This window comes from Mycena indigotica (assembly GCF_014461135.1).
Source record: "Mycena indigotica strain 171206Taipei chromosome Unknown Mind.scaff0007, whole genome shotgun sequence".
Lineage (NCBI taxonomy): Eukaryota > Fungi > Basidiomycota > Agaricomycetes > Agaricales > Mycenaceae > Mycena > Mycena indigotica.
Window position 1 is genome coordinate 3,839,986 of NW_023503006.1, and position 19,022 is coordinate 3,859,007.

General features: G+C 49.9%; 5 protein-coding genes across 5 annotated transcripts; 3 read left to right on the plus strand and 2 right to left on the minus strand.

The window, feature by feature from the left end:
- Positions 1 to 777: 777 nt before the first annotated feature.
- Positions 778 to 7,093, plus strand: MIND_00890100 (ZnMc domain-containing protein; the record flags this gene model as incomplete). Its single annotated transcript, XM_037365549.1, has 19 exons — positions 778 to 948; positions 997 to 1,067; positions 1,121 to 1,209; positions 1,259 to 1,396; positions 1,445 to 1,619; positions 1,670 to 2,574; positions 2,620 to 2,699; positions 2,748 to 2,843; positions 2,897 to 3,158; positions 3,203 to 3,858; positions 3,908 to 4,012; positions 4,061 to 4,654; positions 4,703 to 4,898; positions 4,945 to 5,096; positions 5,143 to 5,331; positions 5,377 to 6,174; positions 6,225 to 6,419; positions 6,478 to 6,762; positions 6,815 to 7,093. 19 exons carry the CDS (start codon positions 778 to 780, stop codon positions 7,091 to 7,093), a joined length of 5,436 nt encoding a protein of 1,811 aa, XP_037218791.1.
- A 160-nt stretch (positions 7,094 to 7,253) lies between these two features.
- On the plus strand, positions 7,254 to 8,750 carry MIND_00890200 (uncharacterized protein; the record flags this gene model as incomplete). Its single annotated transcript, XM_037365550.1, has 1 exon — positions 7,254 to 8,750. One exon carries the CDS (start codon positions 7,254 to 7,256, stop codon positions 8,748 to 8,750), a length of 1,497 nt encoding a protein of 498 aa, XP_037218792.1.
- Positions 8,751 to 10,380: 1,630 nt separating this feature from the next.
- MIND_00890300 (uncharacterized protein) lies at positions 10,381 to 13,466 on the minus strand (the record flags this gene model as incomplete). The annotated part of the gene is made up of 5 exons (XM_037365551.1): positions 10,381 to 11,037; positions 11,088 to 11,863; positions 11,911 to 12,110; positions 12,171 to 13,130; positions 13,180 to 13,466. The coding sequence occupies 5 exons, from the start codon at positions 13,464 to 13,466 to the stop codon at positions 10,381 to 10,383; spliced, it is 2,880 nt and encodes a 959-aa protein (XP_037218793.1).
- Positions 13,467 to 13,888: 422 nt separating this feature from the next.
- On the plus strand, positions 13,889 to 17,211 carry MIND_00890400 (uncharacterized protein; the record flags this gene model as incomplete). Its single annotated transcript, XM_037365552.1, has 9 exons — positions 13,889 to 14,007; positions 14,072 to 14,081; positions 14,132 to 14,177; positions 14,230 to 14,497; positions 14,542 to 15,336; positions 15,383 to 15,582; positions 15,635 to 16,347; positions 16,398 to 16,481; positions 16,534 to 17,211. 9 exons carry the CDS (start codon positions 13,889 to 13,891, stop codon positions 17,209 to 17,211), a joined length of 2,913 nt encoding a protein of 970 aa, XP_037218794.1.
- A 278-nt stretch (positions 17,212 to 17,489) lies between these two features.
- On the minus strand, positions 17,490 to 18,779 carry MIND_00890500 (PPM-type phosphatase domain-containing protein; the record flags this gene model as incomplete). Its single annotated transcript, XM_037365553.1, has 4 exons — positions 17,490 to 17,971; positions 18,021 to 18,182; positions 18,233 to 18,571; positions 18,623 to 18,779. 4 exons carry the CDS (start codon positions 18,777 to 18,779, stop codon positions 17,490 to 17,492), a joined length of 1,140 nt encoding a protein of 379 aa, XP_037218795.1.
- Positions 18,780 to 19,022: the final 243 nt, after the last annotated feature.

Consider the following 19,022-nt stretch of genomic DNA (forward strand, 5'->3'; position numbering starts at 1 on the left):
ATTTGAACGAGACAGCTGACATGGCCTGGTCCGAGCAGAAGCACGTCGTGAAGCGATTCAGTCCAGATTCTACATGACTGCTTGCGAATTTTGGACTTTTGTGTAGTCTGCACGACGTGCTGCTGAAGTTAAATGCTGGCATCGAACGTTCACCATTAGTGACTTGTGTCCATCGTTGGAGCCGTTTGGGAAATACGAAGAGCAGCTTAGAGCACTCAAAGCATGATGGCCAACAACAGGAATGTATGTCGGGGCCTGGTTTTGATCCCAAGGCCCGGGTGGCGAGCAGACGACCTATGTCGGCCCAGATGAAGCGTCGCGGAATCCCCTAGGAGATAAACGGACGTGGATGGGGGATGCAACTTACAGACGCGCCACAAAAAAAATAGGAATGTCACGCGTGACTCTCAACGACCTCCAGTTTTGTGGCTGAGGATCACCCCGAGTGCGAGTTTTCTCTTTATGTAAAATTAAAATTCTCAAGCGACCCGCAGTCTTATTCGGCGTTTGAACCTTTTCAGCCATCACATTATGGCGTTTTGGGAACCTTGAAGACTTCAAACTGCCACCGGCGCGTCGGGAGTTGCGACATCTCTTACCATTCAGGACGTTCGGCCGCCATTGGCTTCTTGTAGACTCCTCATTGTACATGACCTCAAAAGTTGACGCGCTCTCCAACACGAAGATTAATCAATCTTGACTGGTAACATTCTTGTGGAGGATAAAAGGTGCGCCATAGAAAGCGAACGGTATTCCTCGCTCTGACCAGTCTTCACCATGTCTACAGACAAAATTGGTCTCCAGGCATGCACAATTGCCGTCTCAGAAACGCAGCAAAAGGACGGTATAGTCGATGAACTAGTTATTGGTGCTCTTGGTAATGGGCCCTCCGGTTCACGAAGGGACGCTGTCAGCACAAGACTCGACTATCTATGGGACAGTGGGGCGGTGCGTCACTCGTTTCATCCATGTTTTATAGCTCAATAATGGTGCTAGACCATAACCTTTTCCTTCAGCGATGGAACACCAAACCGGCAAGGGAAAGTCGAGAAAATTCTCCTCGAATGGTTCGTTCACTCGCTCAGCTATTCTTTTTGACTGTTAAATGAACATTGCATAGGACTCCCTACGCCAATATTACCTTTCAGCGCGAAGAGACGGGTACAATCCGCATCTCTTTCAATCCGGCCCAAGGCTCTTGGAGCTATGGTGCGTTCCGCTCTCCTGGCTCTCCACCACCATTTTTAACACATCACAGTCGGAAAGGCCAATAACGAAATTGATAGTCCTAAGCCAACAATGAACATAGGATGGCTCGACGACACTCCTGAAATTACTGACAGCGATCGCGGCCTCGTCTTGCATTTATTCGGTCACTGTCTTGGATTATTTCATGGCAAGTTGCGCGTTTGCTTCTTGGGCCGCTGAACCAATATCGAACTAGAGCATCAAAGCCCAGCTCAAGGCGGAAGCGTCAAACTGAAAGAAGAAGAGGTCTACGCGTTCAGCCAAGCCACGCAAGGTTGGAGCAAGGACACGACGAAAGCCAACATCCTTGACGTCTATAACAATACAAGCCTTTCTAATTATAGCGAGGTCGACTCGACTTCAATCATGAAGTATGTCCTGTGCTATTATTCCCTCGCTTTTCCCTGCTGATATGACCAAGATATCCGATTCCGTCGCAACTGGCCGCTGAAGGGGTCGATGTGAAGATGAACTACGAACTCTCACTTCAGGACAAGGCCTTTATGATCATCAACTATCCTCGTCCTAAGCCACATGAATCTGCTCTCGAATGGACACTTGAATATGCTTTGAAAGTTTCCTCAGTCGACCAAGAAACCACGCAGAGCATTTTAGACGCCCATAAGACCGGTGAAATCATTGCCGTCCGGGCCTTGTTCAACGCATTCCAACTCACTGCGCGAATTAACAAGACAACGTCAAAGCCAGGCCCAGTTCCGAATGGAGCTTCAAATGGAACTCTACCAAGAAAATCCAATCAACACCCACCCGATTCACCTCTCGAGCAGCCAACGGATGAGTGGTGTTTGACCTTTGACGACCAAATCGACGCTGGCGCAACGGGTGACGGCCTGCGAGAAATCAGCGCAAGACAACGTCTCTGGCTTCCGCACCAGCAGATAAAATTTGGGTTTTTCGACATCAGTGAACGAGGCTGTGAAGCCACAGAATTCCGCAAGATTCGCGTTCGCAATGCGCTCAAGCTCTATATGGAGCACACTTCCCTCGTTTTCGTCGAAGTCGAAGGGGACGAGTTTCGTTCATTGGACTTCTCCAAAGCTTCTGATCGCGCCAAATGCCCTCTTCGCATTGCATTCGGTAATCTGGAGAAAGTCGATGGGAAGGTGCGGTATGGGTGGTCGCAGAATGGGAAAAAAATTACAACGTTCGAGTTTGCCGGTCCCGGTAATGCCTATGGGGCTCCCGGTCCCAAATATGCTACGTTATGGCTGGGTGGACAGCCTTTGACGGAATCCACCAATCTCCCTGTGCCGGAGAGTGATCGTGCAACTGCGAGCATCTATCATGAGCTTGGCCACGTCCTTGGTGCGTCCGCTGCTGCTGTGTAATCCTCCTCTCAGTCTTCAATAGGATTGCTACATGTGGCTGACCCCCCCTCTTCTCAACTTAAGAACTCGCAAAATGTCGTTAGCTCGTTGCTGTCATTCTTGGCACGTGATCGTTTCACATTTAAACTCGTTGCTGACGATGATTTTTAGGTGGACACGAAGAGCGTCATGTTTTATCCTTCCAAAGATCCCACAAAGCTAGAGCTCAATACTTCCCCCTCTCCGACTGATCTTGACGTACTGCGCGTGAGTGCATTGATCACCTCTTGAGATATCATGATCTCTCAACTTGCTTCAAGCTTTTATACCCAGATAATGGTCGCAGCGACGGAAAGTTTGCTGCCGCTCTTAATGCATTCAGCTTTTACCCAGAAGATCGCAACACTCTACTCGGTCTGGCTGACAGAGTTATTGGTCAAGACAACAAAATTGACGAGGAACTCAATGTCATTCTTTGGTCCAACATCGCGACTGCATTCAATAAAAATGATCGTCGTGGTCAACTTTCGACGAGTCCACCGGTGGGGCATAACCTTGCGGATAAAACGGGCCCACTGATAGGTGGAGATCTTGTTTCCTGCTCGTTCAACGCTGATGAGTGTCAGATCCCGCCTTTGAGCCGGCAAATGCGTGGTGTGCATCATCAATTTGTGATGATGCCGTTGCGAAAGGTTCTGCAAGCAGGCCGGATGGCTTCATCGAGGCCCAAGACCAGTTGTGGCAACCCTACGAACGCATCACCTATGGGTTCTTACCCTGGAAGGCCTCTCCCTCTAAACCAAATCAGAGCGAGAGAGACTGTGCCCCCACTCCCTATCGAAAACAATTCGTCAAAGACGTCATCTCACAGTATATGAAGCATGCCTCTATCGTCCTCGAAGAGGTCCCTGACGATTTTATGACCTTGGCTGACTTCTCGAAGGAACAGGATCGTCAGCGGGTGGATATACGCATTGCTTTTGGTCCCCCAGTGCGAAAATCACCAGAAGCACTAGTCTGGGGCTGGTCATATACCGGCGCACATGCTCGCAAGTTTGATGGTTTTCCCAAACCCGGTGCTCCGGCATACGCGACGACTTTCCTCGGGGGTTTGCCTCAGCACTCGGCCCACGAAGTCTCCGAGAAGCATTTGACAGAGATGACGCGTGCGGTTTATCATGAAGTCGGCCATGTATTTGGGCTTTCACACGAACACGACTCCTCGACCTCCTCAATTGTTGGCGCGGGCAATACCATCAGCCGAATTTTGGTTGCTACTATGGTTTGTTGTGCTCTATATAGGTACCCCTTTTCTGACCATTGATTGATAGCTGGATCCCGATAGCATTATGCTGCACCGTAACAAACCGTATCCAAAGCTCTCCCAACCTAAGTACAATCAAAAACCCTCGAATACGGACCTGGCTCTTCTTCGCGTATGTATACCTCTCCACTTAAATTCCTTGACTGAAGACATTCAACAGCTCATGTATCCGGATAACGGAGACGCTCGCGGCGCATTTGCACGGGCGTTGCGGCAAATGCAGTTTTCTCCTCCAGATGCAGAGACACTTTTGACCAAGGTCGCACTTGCCGTCGCGACCCCCAGTGAAGTGAACACAACTGAGATCAAGAGGATCCGGAGCGGCATCGCTCTTGATATCAATCTTGCTCCCCGACTAGCTCAACCTCCTCCACCCCTAACTGGGCCACATCGCGATTCGGACTTACGCGGCCTTCGGAACGATGATGGCGAAACACATCGACTCGACGCCGACGAGGCCAAGGACGATGGATCGTCAAATGGCCAGGCGGCTGGATTTTTGTATGAATTGGTGCAAACCTTGAAGCAGTTCTTCAACCCAGGGGGCAACCAACAGTTCGTTCTCCAGTTCCCGGGTCGGTTTCTTGATCAAAACTCATATGCTTGGGATACCTCGGAAGCTGGCATCAATGGGCAATTTGTCAAGCCCATCGTGGTCAACGAATCTGAGTTTCGTCTTGTTGACCAGCTGTATGACCTGCAGGATACGGTCGGCGGGCCAAACGGGACTAATTTATCGATCGTCTACGAACAGGTGCCTCATCCATCGCTCAGGAAAGCTTTGTCTGACCTTGCTACTTAGCTTTTGAACAACCTACTGCCCAAATTTGTTCCGAATGGTCTTGGGGCGCAGCAAGCTGAAATTCGTGATTGGCTCACAAAAGAGGTTCCGTCATCGCAGTGGATCAAGGATATTCAGGCCCGTCATCGAGAACGCCTCAGAGATGAGGCAAACGCACTCGCACTCAGTCTCGGGACTAAGACCGCTGAACAAATTGGTCAGTCCTGCACCTGTTGTATAACGGAATGTTGACCATCGTTTAGCGGAGGAGAACAAGAACCGGAAGGATGAACCCCCCGATACGAAAAACACCATCAATCGGATCGAACTCAGCCAGCTGCTTATGAACGAGTATCTATACGCCAAACAGGACTGGCAAATTGAACGCGACGCTCTTATCAAACAAGCGAACGCGGTCAGCAAGCCCTCCATCTTTTATGTGAAAAGCTGATTTCAATCAGAGTGATCTAGGGACGAATGAATCGAAAAAAGCCCTCAATGAACTTACTCGCAAACTTGCTCATATCACGGCATCGCGACAGTCGCTGCTGGCTGAGAAGTACAATGACGCAGTTGTTCGTGGCCATCTACACACCATCAAGGAATATCTTGGTTACCTGGATATTGCAAGTCCCGCGGCAGCCCTCCAGGTAGGTGTTAATTGCTTGAAGCTGATCGACGCTCATTCCTTCCAGAGCGCCAAGGATTCTCTACGCGAGGCGTCAATGTCGTCGTTGGATGGCAGTATGAAGGTGTATCCAGTTCAACTCTCGCCTTTAGACTGGTTCGAAGGGTTGTCGACGTCGTTTACCATGGAGGATCTAACACAAGATCCTGAAGTCATTCGACAGCAGATCAAGGCTAAATCCCAACAACTCGACGTGCTCAATTCTCAACTTGTCACCTTACAAATGGGATCGAAGGGCGATCCCGCTGAACTGGAAAAACAAGTGGAGGACCTACGCACGGAACTAGACAGCGCTCAAACTGACCTTGCGAAAGCCTATTCTTCGAATGTTATCGAAACAGCGAAAACTTTCCTCACTGTAGAGGGGAATGTCGATAAGGCCGGTTTCAAAACGGTCTTTGCCTGGGCAGACGCAACCATCGACAAGCTGGATGGCATGTTATCCAAAGTGCAAGACGCACAAGCGAGGCTCAATGCTACCTCTCGTGCATTTACCATGGCGTTGGCTGCGCGGGCGCTCGCTATAGCGACCGACACCAAGGAGCAACAGCGTCAGATCTCACTTCAGATTCAGTCGTTGACGGAGGACTTGAAAGAACTGCAATTGCGATGGCAGACATTGACCGCCAAAACTGGCGGCACTAAGCCACCCGACCCGCCAAACACTGATGAGGCGGAGCTTCCCAAGACGCCAGTCATGCTTCCTGGGGAAGCGTCATCTGGCGGCAGTCGTTGGCAAACGATAGCATTCACCAGCAGCTCAGAATCCCGACAGAAGTGGTCCTCGTCAAATTCATCTGCATCGGTAATTCTTTGTTACAGATTTGAGATGTTCTCTTCTAAACTCATTTGTAGTCCAAGTCGTGGTCGTGCAATTTGTGGTTTGCCTCGGCATCTAGCAGCTCATCGTCCGAAAGCGCCAGCTCTGCTTCTGAGACCAAGGCTAGCAAAGACACAATTGAACTTGCTTTCCGTGCTACCCTTGTCACCGTTGATCGCGGTGGGTGGTTCCAGCCCCAGTTCTTCAAGCAGTCCAATGCCTTCTACAAGGTACTTGAAATGTCCTTCGCATCATATGCTTTTCCTCTGATCATGCTCCTCGTAATAGGTCAACAAAGGGATTTCTTGGGTCGACAACGCGAAAGAGAAAGTTACGGGTCTTATGCCCGGTTTCCCTGTGGCGTACATTTTGGCCAAAGACATCGTCATCCGTATCACTCATGATAAGAGTGCTTCAAAGGACAGCAAGACGCATGATGCGAGTAACTCGGCCTCTTCTGGAGGCATTTTGTGTTTCTCGTACTCACAGAGTAACTCGAGCACCAACGACTCCTCATCGAGCAACTTCCAGGCATACTCCAATGGCTTTGTCGTCAAAATACCTGGTCCACAGGTTGGCATACCCTTTCACTGTATTTCGCGTTAGCTTGACTCGCTTTCTCTAGATTCTTGGGTATATCATGGAAAAGGTGGCTCCTGACGAGGGAGAGCTTATGCCGTCCAAGCTGCCCGAGGATTTCTTTATTCCTGATAAGCAATTCGAGGAAAAGAAGTTGAACCAAGAACACAAGCTCAAATCTTTGGCGGCGGGGTTGGAACAACCGAACGAGGAGCCATTGCTAACACGCGAACATCTGAAGGAGGTGTTGGACACGATGATGGAGGACAACATCGAGGAATTGTACGAGAAGTTAAGAAAGCCGGAGACGAAAGCAAGTACTTGAATGCGTATACACCATTGTCTGTCGGGCCGCCCGGTCCGGTCCTGCCATAATAAATGCGGTGCCGCTGTGACTCGAGTTGCGATAACTTTGTCTTCCGCCACCAACCACACGATTCCGAAACCAGTCCTACACGCCCAAATTCCTGTGGCATCCTTTTGCCATGACCAGCACAGAACTACGTGATGTAAACCAACGACTGAGGGACATCGACGATCAAATTGCCGGCACACTTGCCCACGTTGAACGTTTGCGAATCCAACGTCTCGATGTCCTCGTTGACTTCAACAGAGAGAGGTCACTCTTCAACCAACTGCCGCCGGAGCTAATTTGCGAGATATTCCGCTTTGCACTACCACCTCCAAACACTCTTCCCCATCCTCGCAGTGCTCCCATTCTCCTTACCCACGTTTGCAGACAGTGGCGCAATATTGCCGTCTCGTTTTCCGCACTGTGGAAAAACATAGTGGCTGCCGAAATCCTCCATTGCTACCACAAACCCCATTTGTTGGAAATGCTGGAGACTTTCTTGATTCGGGCTGAGAACACCCCGTTGTCCGTGTCTCTTGTCCAGAGTCACCCAACCCCAACTACCTCCTCCCCATCCATGTTTGACGGATCGCGAAGAACGCAGCTGTTCAGATTGCTGCGCCGCACATCTCCTCGTTGGCGTGAGTTTGAGATAGTAAGACCGTTGAGCGATCTGCCCCTTCTACTCCTCCGCGACGAGCCCTGGGACTTCCCTCAACTCAACAAGCTAACCATTTTGTTGACACAAGGGACGCGGCCAGAGCGGAATTCCGCGAATATAAACATGAAGTTGTCGAACCTCACCGAAGCGAAACAACTGCGAGAGGTACATCTCATCGGATTCGCACCCCGCACCCTTCTTCTCCCTTGGTGGCAACTCACCAAGATCCACATTGAAAATCTAAACCCCTCCGAAATCCTCGACACGCTCTCATGTGCAACGAGCGTTGTCGAGGCCACGTTTTCAGTTTGGCCTGCTGCTTTCTTCCATCTTCCTCGCTCTGCTGCAGAAGATATACTAACTGGCCGTCCTCGAGCCCTCAAATCACTAACTATCACTGGGGAAAACCACATCACGCCGCTCTTGGACCACCTGCTACTCTACCCATTCAAAAAATTCCACATCTCATTCGGCCCAGACAACGAATTCGCACCGCTCGTGCAGTTCATCACCTCGTTCCCCAACTTGACCGATGTTTCCATCGCGGTGGACGCTGCGGTGCCTCTCCCTGAGCTTGGAGTCTGTCTCGAGCAGATGACGAAAGTCCAGACCCTCGAACTGAGCATGCGTAACGGACTTAGCAATACTAATCTACCCCGCGCACTCGCGACCAACCCCGAGCTGCTCCCCGCTCTCAAATCACTCACCATCCGCGAGCACGTGGACAGATACCACGAGCCCGCGATCGACACTGCGGTCGTCGCTGAGATGCTGCGCGCGCGCTGGGAAGGTGGCAAGGGGCTCAGCGAGTTCGTGCTCGTGACGGATTACATGTTCTTCGACCAGGACAACTTGATGCCGTTTGTGGACCTTGCCAAGGCAGGAATGAAGATCCGAGTGCAGTCGCACGGAAGCGCCGGTGGGCCCTTCTTGTCGGTGCATTTAGATAGCACTTGGCTCAAGGCGTGATGAATAACTATACTATGTACTAAGCTACTGACAATGCTGTACTTATATTGTGTAAATACTGGGGCCACCTCATGAACTCCCACAACTTTGACTCGTACCTATGTAGTAATTTGCGATTGACTTCAATGGAGCAGGGCATGGCCAATGACCCATGAGAACCTTCAATTCAGAATGTGGTCCGAGTCGTTGATCCACTGACACCAGATACTTTCCTCCATCTGGTCATTAGGCTTAGGTTCGAAGCAAGACTCAAACTTGGCTACACTCGATGCATCACGAGTTTCCTGTGTCTACTCTGCTGTCAGAATTGGGGTGACCACCTACCGACAGATTACCTGCTCTTGAAGTACTTTCACTGGCACTCCTTCGGACTTGCACGATAGGAATGATGGAATGCTGAGCGAGCCTTCCGTCGATTGGGAAGACGACGACTCGGGAGATTCGGGTATTAGCGTTTCATCCTGCCAACTGGCAATTGCGGCCCGCAGAACTGCTGCCAAAAACTCTTCTTCACGCTGTGCAATTCGAATACTCTCGGCGGTATCACCTGTGGGCTGTTTTCGTGTTCGTTTGTGGGCCACTTGATTGTTTTCACGTTTTTTGGGAGTGTATTTGTAGCCGGGGTACTTCTCCAAGTGAATTCGCTTGACTTCCCGAGCGCGTTCAAAGTAGACGTCCCGCTGTTCTGGACTGAGGGCTCCCCATATTCTTCCGATCACCCGTGATTTGAGGCATTGAGAGGATTCTAGGTGACCTCGAGTTATCTGCAAGCATTGCGAGCTGTTGAGAGAAGCATGTTCCTCGTTGAATATTGTCCGAGTCGTGAACTTGAGCTTACCGGAAAAGAAAGAACGCGTTGCTTGGTCTCAATGGTTTATTTTGACGAGGTGGTGTCGTGGCCTGTTCCGTTATTTTACTGTTGGGCACGGAACGTTGTTGCTTTCGAGCTTTCGCATTCGCTGGCAAAGAGGTACGAGAACGCTAAATCTCACGGTCACACAAGCCCATGCGAGTCATCTGCGCCGACCCACAGACCTTGACTTCGCTGGGTGAGCAAACGCACGACTCGGTGATTCCTCGTCTCTGGCACCTGGCGCATGGGTTCCCCCCTACACAAGCTAGATGAGCTTTGCGACAAGGATCGCAGGCGCGATAGAAAACGCTATGAGATGCCTCCTCAGCCACGGCCAGCGGTGTCCTGAAGTAAGAATTTCGTCAATCGACTGTGGGAGATGGGAGACTGAAACAGGAAAAAAATTACATAGAAGACGAATCAATGCGGCAAAATATACTTGGTGGTTAGAGAGTGCTTTGGGCTATGGGGGAAAGGCGCAAACACCACAAACATGAAGTTCAAAGGCATTGGGTTCCGATCAGTCACGCATCACACCACCTGGCTTCAAAGTTCTTCAGTTTCGTTTCGTTTCGTTTGTCAAGTGAAAGAGTCGATGTTAACACCAGTCCAACAATGGCACTCTTACTGTATGTCTAACTGGATCAAGGGATTGTTAACTTGAGACTGTAGAATTTTCAAAACGAAGTCAAATAAACACATTGTTAACATTAAATACCACTACCAGAGGCCCAAATTAACACATAATAAGCACAAACAACAGGTTTGTGCTCGAAATTATAATGCCATAGATAAACTACTTTTGAAGCCCAACGCCATTCCATCTAATTCATCGTCCGGTTCCAGTTCAACATCCGTATCTTGAGAGGTCCTGTCGACATCCATATCATCATCGGGATCACTGTCATCCGACTCAGAAAGTGGGGGCAAGCTTCCCGAAAATAGGCTCCCATCGGACATCTCTGTGTCGCTGTCCGTAGGCGTCTTGCTTCGCTTTTGCTTCTTGCGCTTAGGTGTTTTGCTCGACGGGGCTTTCTTGCGTTTCAGCGGGGCCGAGGTTTTTGCTTTGCGTGTGGTTTTTTGCTTTGCCTTCGCACCAACATCGGGTTTCTCTTCATAGTCATCGTCCATAGCACGGACGAACTGTCGCTTGTCTTTCGTTCCCATGTAGTCCCAGTTGATGGTGCAAATCGGATGCTGCCCAGCGTCTTTCAGCACGTTGTCTGACGAAATCCCGGGTCGCTCTAAATCCACCGCAGTAGGAAAAACAGCCAAAACGCGGAGTAAAGGGAAACTGTGATCGTCAAGATTAATAGGGTGGGCTCGGTTGCTTTTTCGAGTGGACAAGGTTGGTGGGGAAAGGCTGGCTAGAGCCCTTGCCGTGGTCTCGCGGAGCTTGGGTTGGCTACTATAACAATAAGGGCGAAGCTCACCCTGTGTATATATGAATCAGCGGACAATCAATGAAGCTGTTTGGTCTATACCTCCTGAGTTTGCGACATCCAAAAGTGGGCCGGGGTTACAGTCGCGATAGCCTTTCGCGCCTTCTGGGCGATGTTCCTGGGCAGATCGTTTTGCTTGATCCCACCGGTATAATTTTTGCACTGGACTGCAACCCACAGGAACGTTTCGTCTTCGAACTGCAGCTTGCACAGAATGTCTGGGCCCATGTTCTTGTCGGGATAGCAGATGGGGGCTTGTAACGGGTCTTGATGCTGCATCCACTGGAGCGTCTCGTCAAGATTGCAGTTGTGGCCAAGATGTCCGCCAGGCACACGACCCCGTGACCAACTGACTTCGTGAACTGTGAGAGCCGCAGAAGGATCGTCTTGCTGTACAGTCACAAGACGCGCACGCTTGTTGGCCCATTTAGGTCGATATTTCTTGTGGAAGACGAAAACTTTGTCCAGTGGTATGAATTCGCCCAATGTATCAGCAAGAGCCAGGCCAACGTAGCTCTCAAAGCCGTTGTTATTGGCACCATCTTTATCCCCAACATCTAATTCCGTATGACTGACGAGAAGTTGGCCAGGAGAGATGGGATTGATGCGCCGCTGATTGCAAGTCACCTCCATGCGTGACATTGCCGAAAGAATTATGAGGGGTTCGTATATTCGGGAAGTTGAACACTTCCCATCCCGGAAGCGGGCGAATCCGTACTCGACGAATTTGCGGGCGAACTTGGACATAGTGGTATTGATTTGGGAACGGATGAATGAATGGTGGACGGCTCTGGTGAAGAGGGTTAGCATTTCAGAATCTTCAAGCCCAGTTAGTAAACAAATTGTAATAGGCCAGAGTGCGTACTGGTTTCAATTCGGTTGTATTGTAACTGATTTAGCATCCTGTTTGTGGCTTCCGGATCAGCTGGAAGGAAGTTTCGGATCGTAGGGCCATCAGTTGGGGTGAAGTTTGTTTGAAAATGGATCCAGGTGTCGAGGAGCAATTGGGGGTTCTGTCCCCCATTCCGTAAGAAATATAGCAAAAATGCCGCGGTAGTGCGATAGCTATGAGACCAGGAAGACTCCATCAATTGCACATTCAATGTCCACAAAAAATCCACTCACCGACCAGCAAGCCATTTCGTCATTCGCTGCACAAAATGCTCTCCATCTCGCGTTCTCATCAGGTCTGGGGGCATGAACCGGGTGATGTATGCCTTGTGCATCGCCTTGTCCTCGTAAAAGCCGCCAGTATCCGATCGCAAATCACCTTCAACATCGGCTTTCAACAAAATAGACCCCAGTGCATCTTGTATCAGCTCAATGTCAAGGCCTGTTCCAGTAATAACGGCACCATGCTCATCTAGACTCAAATTTCGGAGAATCGCGATCAATTCCCGGAGAAGTGGGCGGAGGTCGAAGTTGCCTTGGGGGTTTGGCCGCGCAGAAGCGAATGCGCGGTCGAGTATACGTGCGGCGAGTTGGGCCTCATCGACCACGAAGTAAAACCTGTCCGGTTTAGGATTTATTTTCGCTTCGGAAGCATCCCGTTCATAATGTTTCGAGATGAATTCCCGGGTCTCGATGGAGAGCCTATTGTAGATGACATTGCAGTCGGCCCCCGTCATGGCTGAACGTTGCTTCCTCACCGTTTCATCCAGAGTCGGAGAATCAAGGATCGAGGCAAGAGAGCGGAAGATATCGAGCGTGCCTTCAAGGAAATCAGGGTGAGCTTGTAGTAGTGTCCAGCGCTTTTTATCAGCTCTGGTTATGGGGCGACCTGTTGCCACAATGGCAGTGAGGAAAAGTTTGAAGATGAGGAATCGGGCGAGAATGACATGATAAAATGAGTCGTCCACAAGTTCACGATTATCATCTAGTTTTGTTGTATATGTTTCATCCGACCGAGGGGGGAGAACAGGCGTAAAGGTTTTCTTGGTACGTAGTCGCCTTTCGATATCGTTCATGTCGCCTGAGCCAATGTCAAGACTTTTATCTTTGAAGCACAGATAGAAGCCCCATTCGAGGCATAACGCCTCCAGACTATGTCGAGTCTTCCCCGTCCCCGATGCATTGATAAGACAGCTTGGAGTAATGAGTACTGCTGATTGAGGACATCGCGGGTAGTGCTTACGTGGTTGCCTTGGGGCGGAAGATATTCTCGATTCGCGATTTCATGTCAGGATCATGCCCATAGTCTCCAAGTTCATGAAATAGGAAGTTTGGTCCATTTGGAACACTGGGGATTTTCAAGTCTCGGAAAAACTGGAACTGCTCTTGTGGCAGAGTAGTATCTGGTACCCATGCAGGAATTTCCCAGTCAGGAGCGACGAAGCGACACATGGATTCGAAGTTTTGGTCTAACAGATCGGTGGCTTGCTTGGGCAGGCCGAGCTGCCATGCGGCCGAGTTCAGAGCCATGAGGATAGTTGCCCAAAAGTCAGGAGTTGCTCGATGAGCTTGCGAGTATGGGCAGGAAGCTGGGGTAAATTGTCAGTCATGGACTACGACATCGGTTTATAAGGACTTGCAATGGAGACCAGAGTACAATAGAGCAAACAAGGTCGCGAAGAGGATTTGTAGCCTCGTCGCGATTGGTCGCTAAAGATAGCGTTCATTGTTAGAGCCATCGAAAAGTCGAGCAACATTCCTAAGAGAAGCTGGTGAATGTCACGGCGAATCCCAATTTGAGCAGCAGTGCCAACCATTACAACAAGACGCGATATCCATCTTCAGAAAGTTGTCAGCCACCTCAAGTTGCCTATTCAGTGTCGTCTTCCATCAGAATTGTGGGTTCCAAGTTTGAAGTCGCCGCGTCACATAAACAGTCACATTTGACAACCATGACAGAGTCCATTGTCGACGATATCGGGCCACGACTACTGGAAAACGAGAGCCAACTTGCATCCCTGGTTGCTGCCTACTCTGCAATTGAGAACCTCGACGTCGCTGCCGAATTCCTGTCGGTGGTCCTTGCGGCTTCTTACTTGAAGGCCCAGAAACCAATTGATGAAGACCTCACGCAGGTCTCTGCGTGTAAGGAATTCTTATTGCAACGCCCAAAGCTATATCAACTACTGAAACAGGCCCGTCAGACGGGGGCAACCAGTTTAATCGACCTTGTGGACTACGGTAGATATCATTTCCACCGTGTCGACTATCCTACTCACCACCTCTTCTGTAGCGTTTCTCCCCCCTTTCATTCCGTCCGCCGGCTACGACTACTTGGCTAAAATCAGACCGAGGATGCAAGACCTGGCTATGACTGGAGCTATCTTCGAACCCTGGACAGCTGCGGGTGTATACGAAGAAACGGAGATCAACGAATTCCTCGCGTCTCTTAATATACCTCAGCCATACCACAGTCCATTGAATGCATGCATGATTCTCTATCATCTAGGAGAGTTGGCGAATAGTGCACGGGTTTCTGGTATATTTTCTGGAAAGAACACGTACGAGTCGGTTCCAAACCTCGACCCCTGCTAATTTTCCGTAGATTTCTTGTCAATGGCTCTGGTACAGGCAAAACTCGCATCTGCTACGAGGGATTGTGCTCTCACTGGGGCTTCTATTTCACCTTCAAGATGGATAGCGGTGAATTGGGTTCATTCGATATCGAGCACCTGCTGCGTCGGTTCAAGAGCGATGTTGTATCTTCTCGAGAGAAAACCGCGGAAAATGTTGAGAAGATCACTCATATCTTTGGGTCCATATTGATGGCGCGATTGACCATATTTTTGCTCTTTCTCGAGACAGTGCAAGAGTTGGGCTTGAATGACGACCACAAGAAGCAATGGCTCCTTCTACAGCTCAATCCACGTAATTTGAGTCAGTACACCATCGATGCTTTCAGCGAACTGGCTCGTATGATCCAAGTTGGAAACACGACGAACGAATCTCTTCGTCGCGATATACGTGATGCTTTGCGAAAGATTCAACGAGTCCTCGGAGGCAACCAAAAACTCGTGATTGTATTGGACGAAGCGCAGCAAGGATTGGAATTCCTAAGCTATATTTTTCGCGACAAGGAAAAAGTGCTCCATATCGTCATCAAATCGCTACAGCACTTGACGAATGATCAGTGCACGATTATTTGCTCTGGAATCAACTTGCCTCAATCGGAATTCGTGGACACGATTGGGAGCGACTTCATCTGGACTTCTGATACTGGGGCCTTCGATGATCCTGCTCAACAGGAGAGTTATGTCCGCAAACTCTTGCCCCCGACATTCCGCGACTCTCCTTCCGGTCAATTTCTCGTCGCTCGCATTTGGCGATGGCTACGTGGAAGGTTCTTGCTGTGCTGTCGATTTTACCTCGCTCAACTGAATTTCTAGGCACCGATTTACTTCAGCCTTTATGGGTGTTCTACTTATGGAAGGCCTTCACTACCCGCATAACCGCCTGAACGACATGCTCCATGCCTTACTAGGTATTAAACCCGTAGACGCAGCTCTATATTCGCGCGCCGAAGGGGTTCATCCTCAACTTTGGCAGCACAGCCTCGCCGGATTCAATGTAAATACAATTTCCGACGGTATGTGCTATCGTGGTGAGAAGAAGTGGCTGCGACTAACTTAGTCCTTTAGAGACACGTGGTCTATTCTTCGACATTCTCCTGCGCTACATGGTCACTCGAGATGGTGCCTATACCTTTGAAAGCGGTCAAACCAAGTTTGTTTATGATGGCTGGGCACGCTTTGTCGATGATAATCTGATGCAGATTGTACTCGACGAACCCCTTGCGCTTCTCAAGATTGCACGACATCTGTTGCCCTTCCCCGAAACAGACGGGTTGAAATCGTATCATCCAGCGACTTTTATTCGCAGTTTACGAACAAATGTTCCACGAACGACGGAGGGCCTGGTGCATTGCATTGTCTTGTACTTGTCCGAGGTGTTCAAACCACACCGTCCACTGAACAAGATCTTCTCTTTCCCCTCTGAACCACCATCTTGGACAGACCAGCCAGCTTCACTCGTCCGTTTCCACCGTCTCGACACCAACGAGATTACACACTCGACAACCGCACCATACGATTTCGAGTCGTTCCGACCGCTCGCTGCGCGGACCACGTCTTTAGATCAAACGCTTCAGTGGATGGAACATGCTGGCCAGGAAGAGCCACCATTCTGTCTTCCAACCCACTCACCAAATGTCGATCTATTCTGTGCTCTCAAGCTCGCCGACGGATCATTGGTTTGGGTTGCACTCAAAGCTTTCGCAACGGCGGAGTCTATCGATTCAGACGATCAACTCGAAATGGCCTTCGCAAAGCTGGAGCATAATCATATTTTCGGGGTATGTACGATTACTTTCCGTTTTTTGTTTTCTCCCTGATGTCACTGTAGGATGTTGATGAAACGACCCGATCGCGCATCGACCTGGCCATAGACTCGCTGCCGAAATTCAGTAGCGATAGATTTCTGCGGGTCGTGTCTTCTTTTCCCCTTTGAGATCGAGGATCTGGAGGAATTTCTCCCTGAGGACACATTTGACGCAGCAACTCTCAGTTTCGCAGCACTGGAGACCAAGAAAGACCAAGTGTTACAAACCGAGCTGTTTGATGCAATGATTGCTGGGGTGCTTGCTGGCCATACAGGCAAGTCGCGATGGGAATCGGACGATGGAGCTCTGCATACTGCCACCCACCGCATCAGACAGCTTGTGCCGGAGGAGGCAGCGATTCACCAGGCAGTGCCGACAGCGACTTGGGATGGGCGGATGTCATCTGAGGAACCGTTAGTGGTTAAGCCGAAGCGAGTCAGGAACAATAGACCGACAGCAAGCAAGTCGGCAGCAAAACCGCGAACGACAAGGAAGACCGTGAGACGTGCCAAACAGCTAGACGACGACGACGACGACGGCCCTGTTGCTGAAAGCAGCAAAAGCAAAAGAAAATCGACTGTGGCAAAGAAGGTTCCTTCAAGTCGGCCGCAATCCGCGCTTCCTGCTGCAAAAAAGAACGAAGGCAAGGCTGGCGTACGTTCTGACAGCCCTGACGATGAACCAAATGGGGGCCGTAGCCTGGCTCTCAAGAAAAGGAAGAGACAGAGTGATATCGATGCGACAGAGGTAGCTCAACCAGCGGAGACCGACAAGCCGCCTGCAGGTAATACGCGAAGTAAGACGCGTGCGGAGGCCAAGAGGACGCGGAAGGGATGAACTCATTGTTGTACTCTACTGCACTGATACTGGTGTTGGAACTTGGAGAAGAGCGGGAAATTTTCGTCCGAGCGGGAACCTTCGCGACGCGTAAACACTTGCAGGCTACTTTCTATTGCTTGAACCTCTCCAATCTCAGAATGTATTGCCCTTCTTTGGATGACGGGTGTTCTGCGAGTTGCGGCGAATATCTGTCGAAGAAAACTGTTTGCTACAGCTAGAAGCTGTAGAGAAAACTGAAAATACAAAAAGTTTCGAGTATCAAGCCTTCAATACAATTACGTTCTGGTAGCAGCCTGACAATACTCAAGTTCATCGACTTCAACGACTACAACAGAAATATCATCCCGCCATCGATCCATAAGAACCCCAGCCATCTTCACATTGTCGTCACCAAACAAGACATTCCGTATCAATAGCTCAGCCTTGTTAACTTCTGCACCTGCTGGTGGTTTGAAACACCTGTGGCCAAGTCGCTCGTCGTCCACGCCGATGAGGAGGGGCATAATTGCCTCCCAGCAATCCCTTGAATCGGGCCACGCAAGTGAGTCCGCTAGACCATCAGAGGCGAAAACGACAATGTCGCCGGGCATCAGGTCGAATTTACGAACGGAGGGAATGCATGAGATATATGGCGGAGTGATGTTGCCGTTTTCAGCCCATTTCCTGAACAGAAACCGTGGAATCGGGCACGGTACATAGGAGGCCAATATTTTTGATGCTAATGGAATTTCGACTTTGAACATGTGGTCCCCAAGAGCTAACAGAAGTCTCGGCTTTGAAAACAACGCAAGCAGGTGGGAAATCACCTCGAGTTATTCGGAGCCCGCCGAGGGTACCGCCATGAACCACTAGATCCTTCTCGCCTGGGTGTTCTCGTTCAATTTTGGCAACTTCTTCCTCGTTTTTGCAGTTGTGATATTCGTTCATGATCAAGGGCACCATCTTCCCTCGCTGCATCCGACCGCGAACTGGGTTGCTATTTTTTGATCGTGGTCGGAAAGAGCTAGAAAATGCTTACTAGCGCAAGAATCGCCCAGAGATACAACCCAAATAGATTGCTTTGCCTTGTCGATGATACCCAAGAGAACAGTGGTGCCGACAACCGTCGGCCGACCAGAGGAAAAGTCGGGGTCGCGGTCTATGACTTTGTACACATTGTCGAAGTTGTCCCATTTTGAATCCATCCAGCTTCGGCCAGGGAACAGCTTCGTGACACAGCCCAGTAAGTAGTCGTCAAAGTACTGAAAGGTGTCGATGATTCTTTCTTCGAGATCCTGCGCGGTGGGGTCGAAAATCTCAACGATTAGTTGAAGGAAATATTTGGAGGCATAGTACGCCAATTCGTCGCCGAGATGGCCTAAAAGACTGCTTGAGAAAGTGCAAATCTTGAACTCAAGGGCTGACACACCGTCGAAGATTGCAATGATCGTGCCATGCTCAAAGGGCAATACCACAGTGCGGTCCTGGTCTTTGGTCGGCAAGCAATCCTGGTGTATGCCTGGCTGGACGGTCTTCGACATGGAGGTGATATTCTGAGAGTCAACTATTGCCACGACCACGACCATGTGACCGCATACTGATGGTCGTCCTAGCCCCGTGTTGAGTGTCGTCTAGCTCAGTTAGCGGATGGCACTTTCTAGATACGAGTCAGTATATCTTCTCTCGATCGTATTCGATTCACAAGCCTTGATAGCACGAGGATGATTTAGACGCTCAAAGAACTTCACGAAGACCGGCTTGAGGCGGTGAATTTAACACTGGTATGGCTGATGAATAGAGTCAATAAGTGTGTTTCGCGCTTTGTTGAA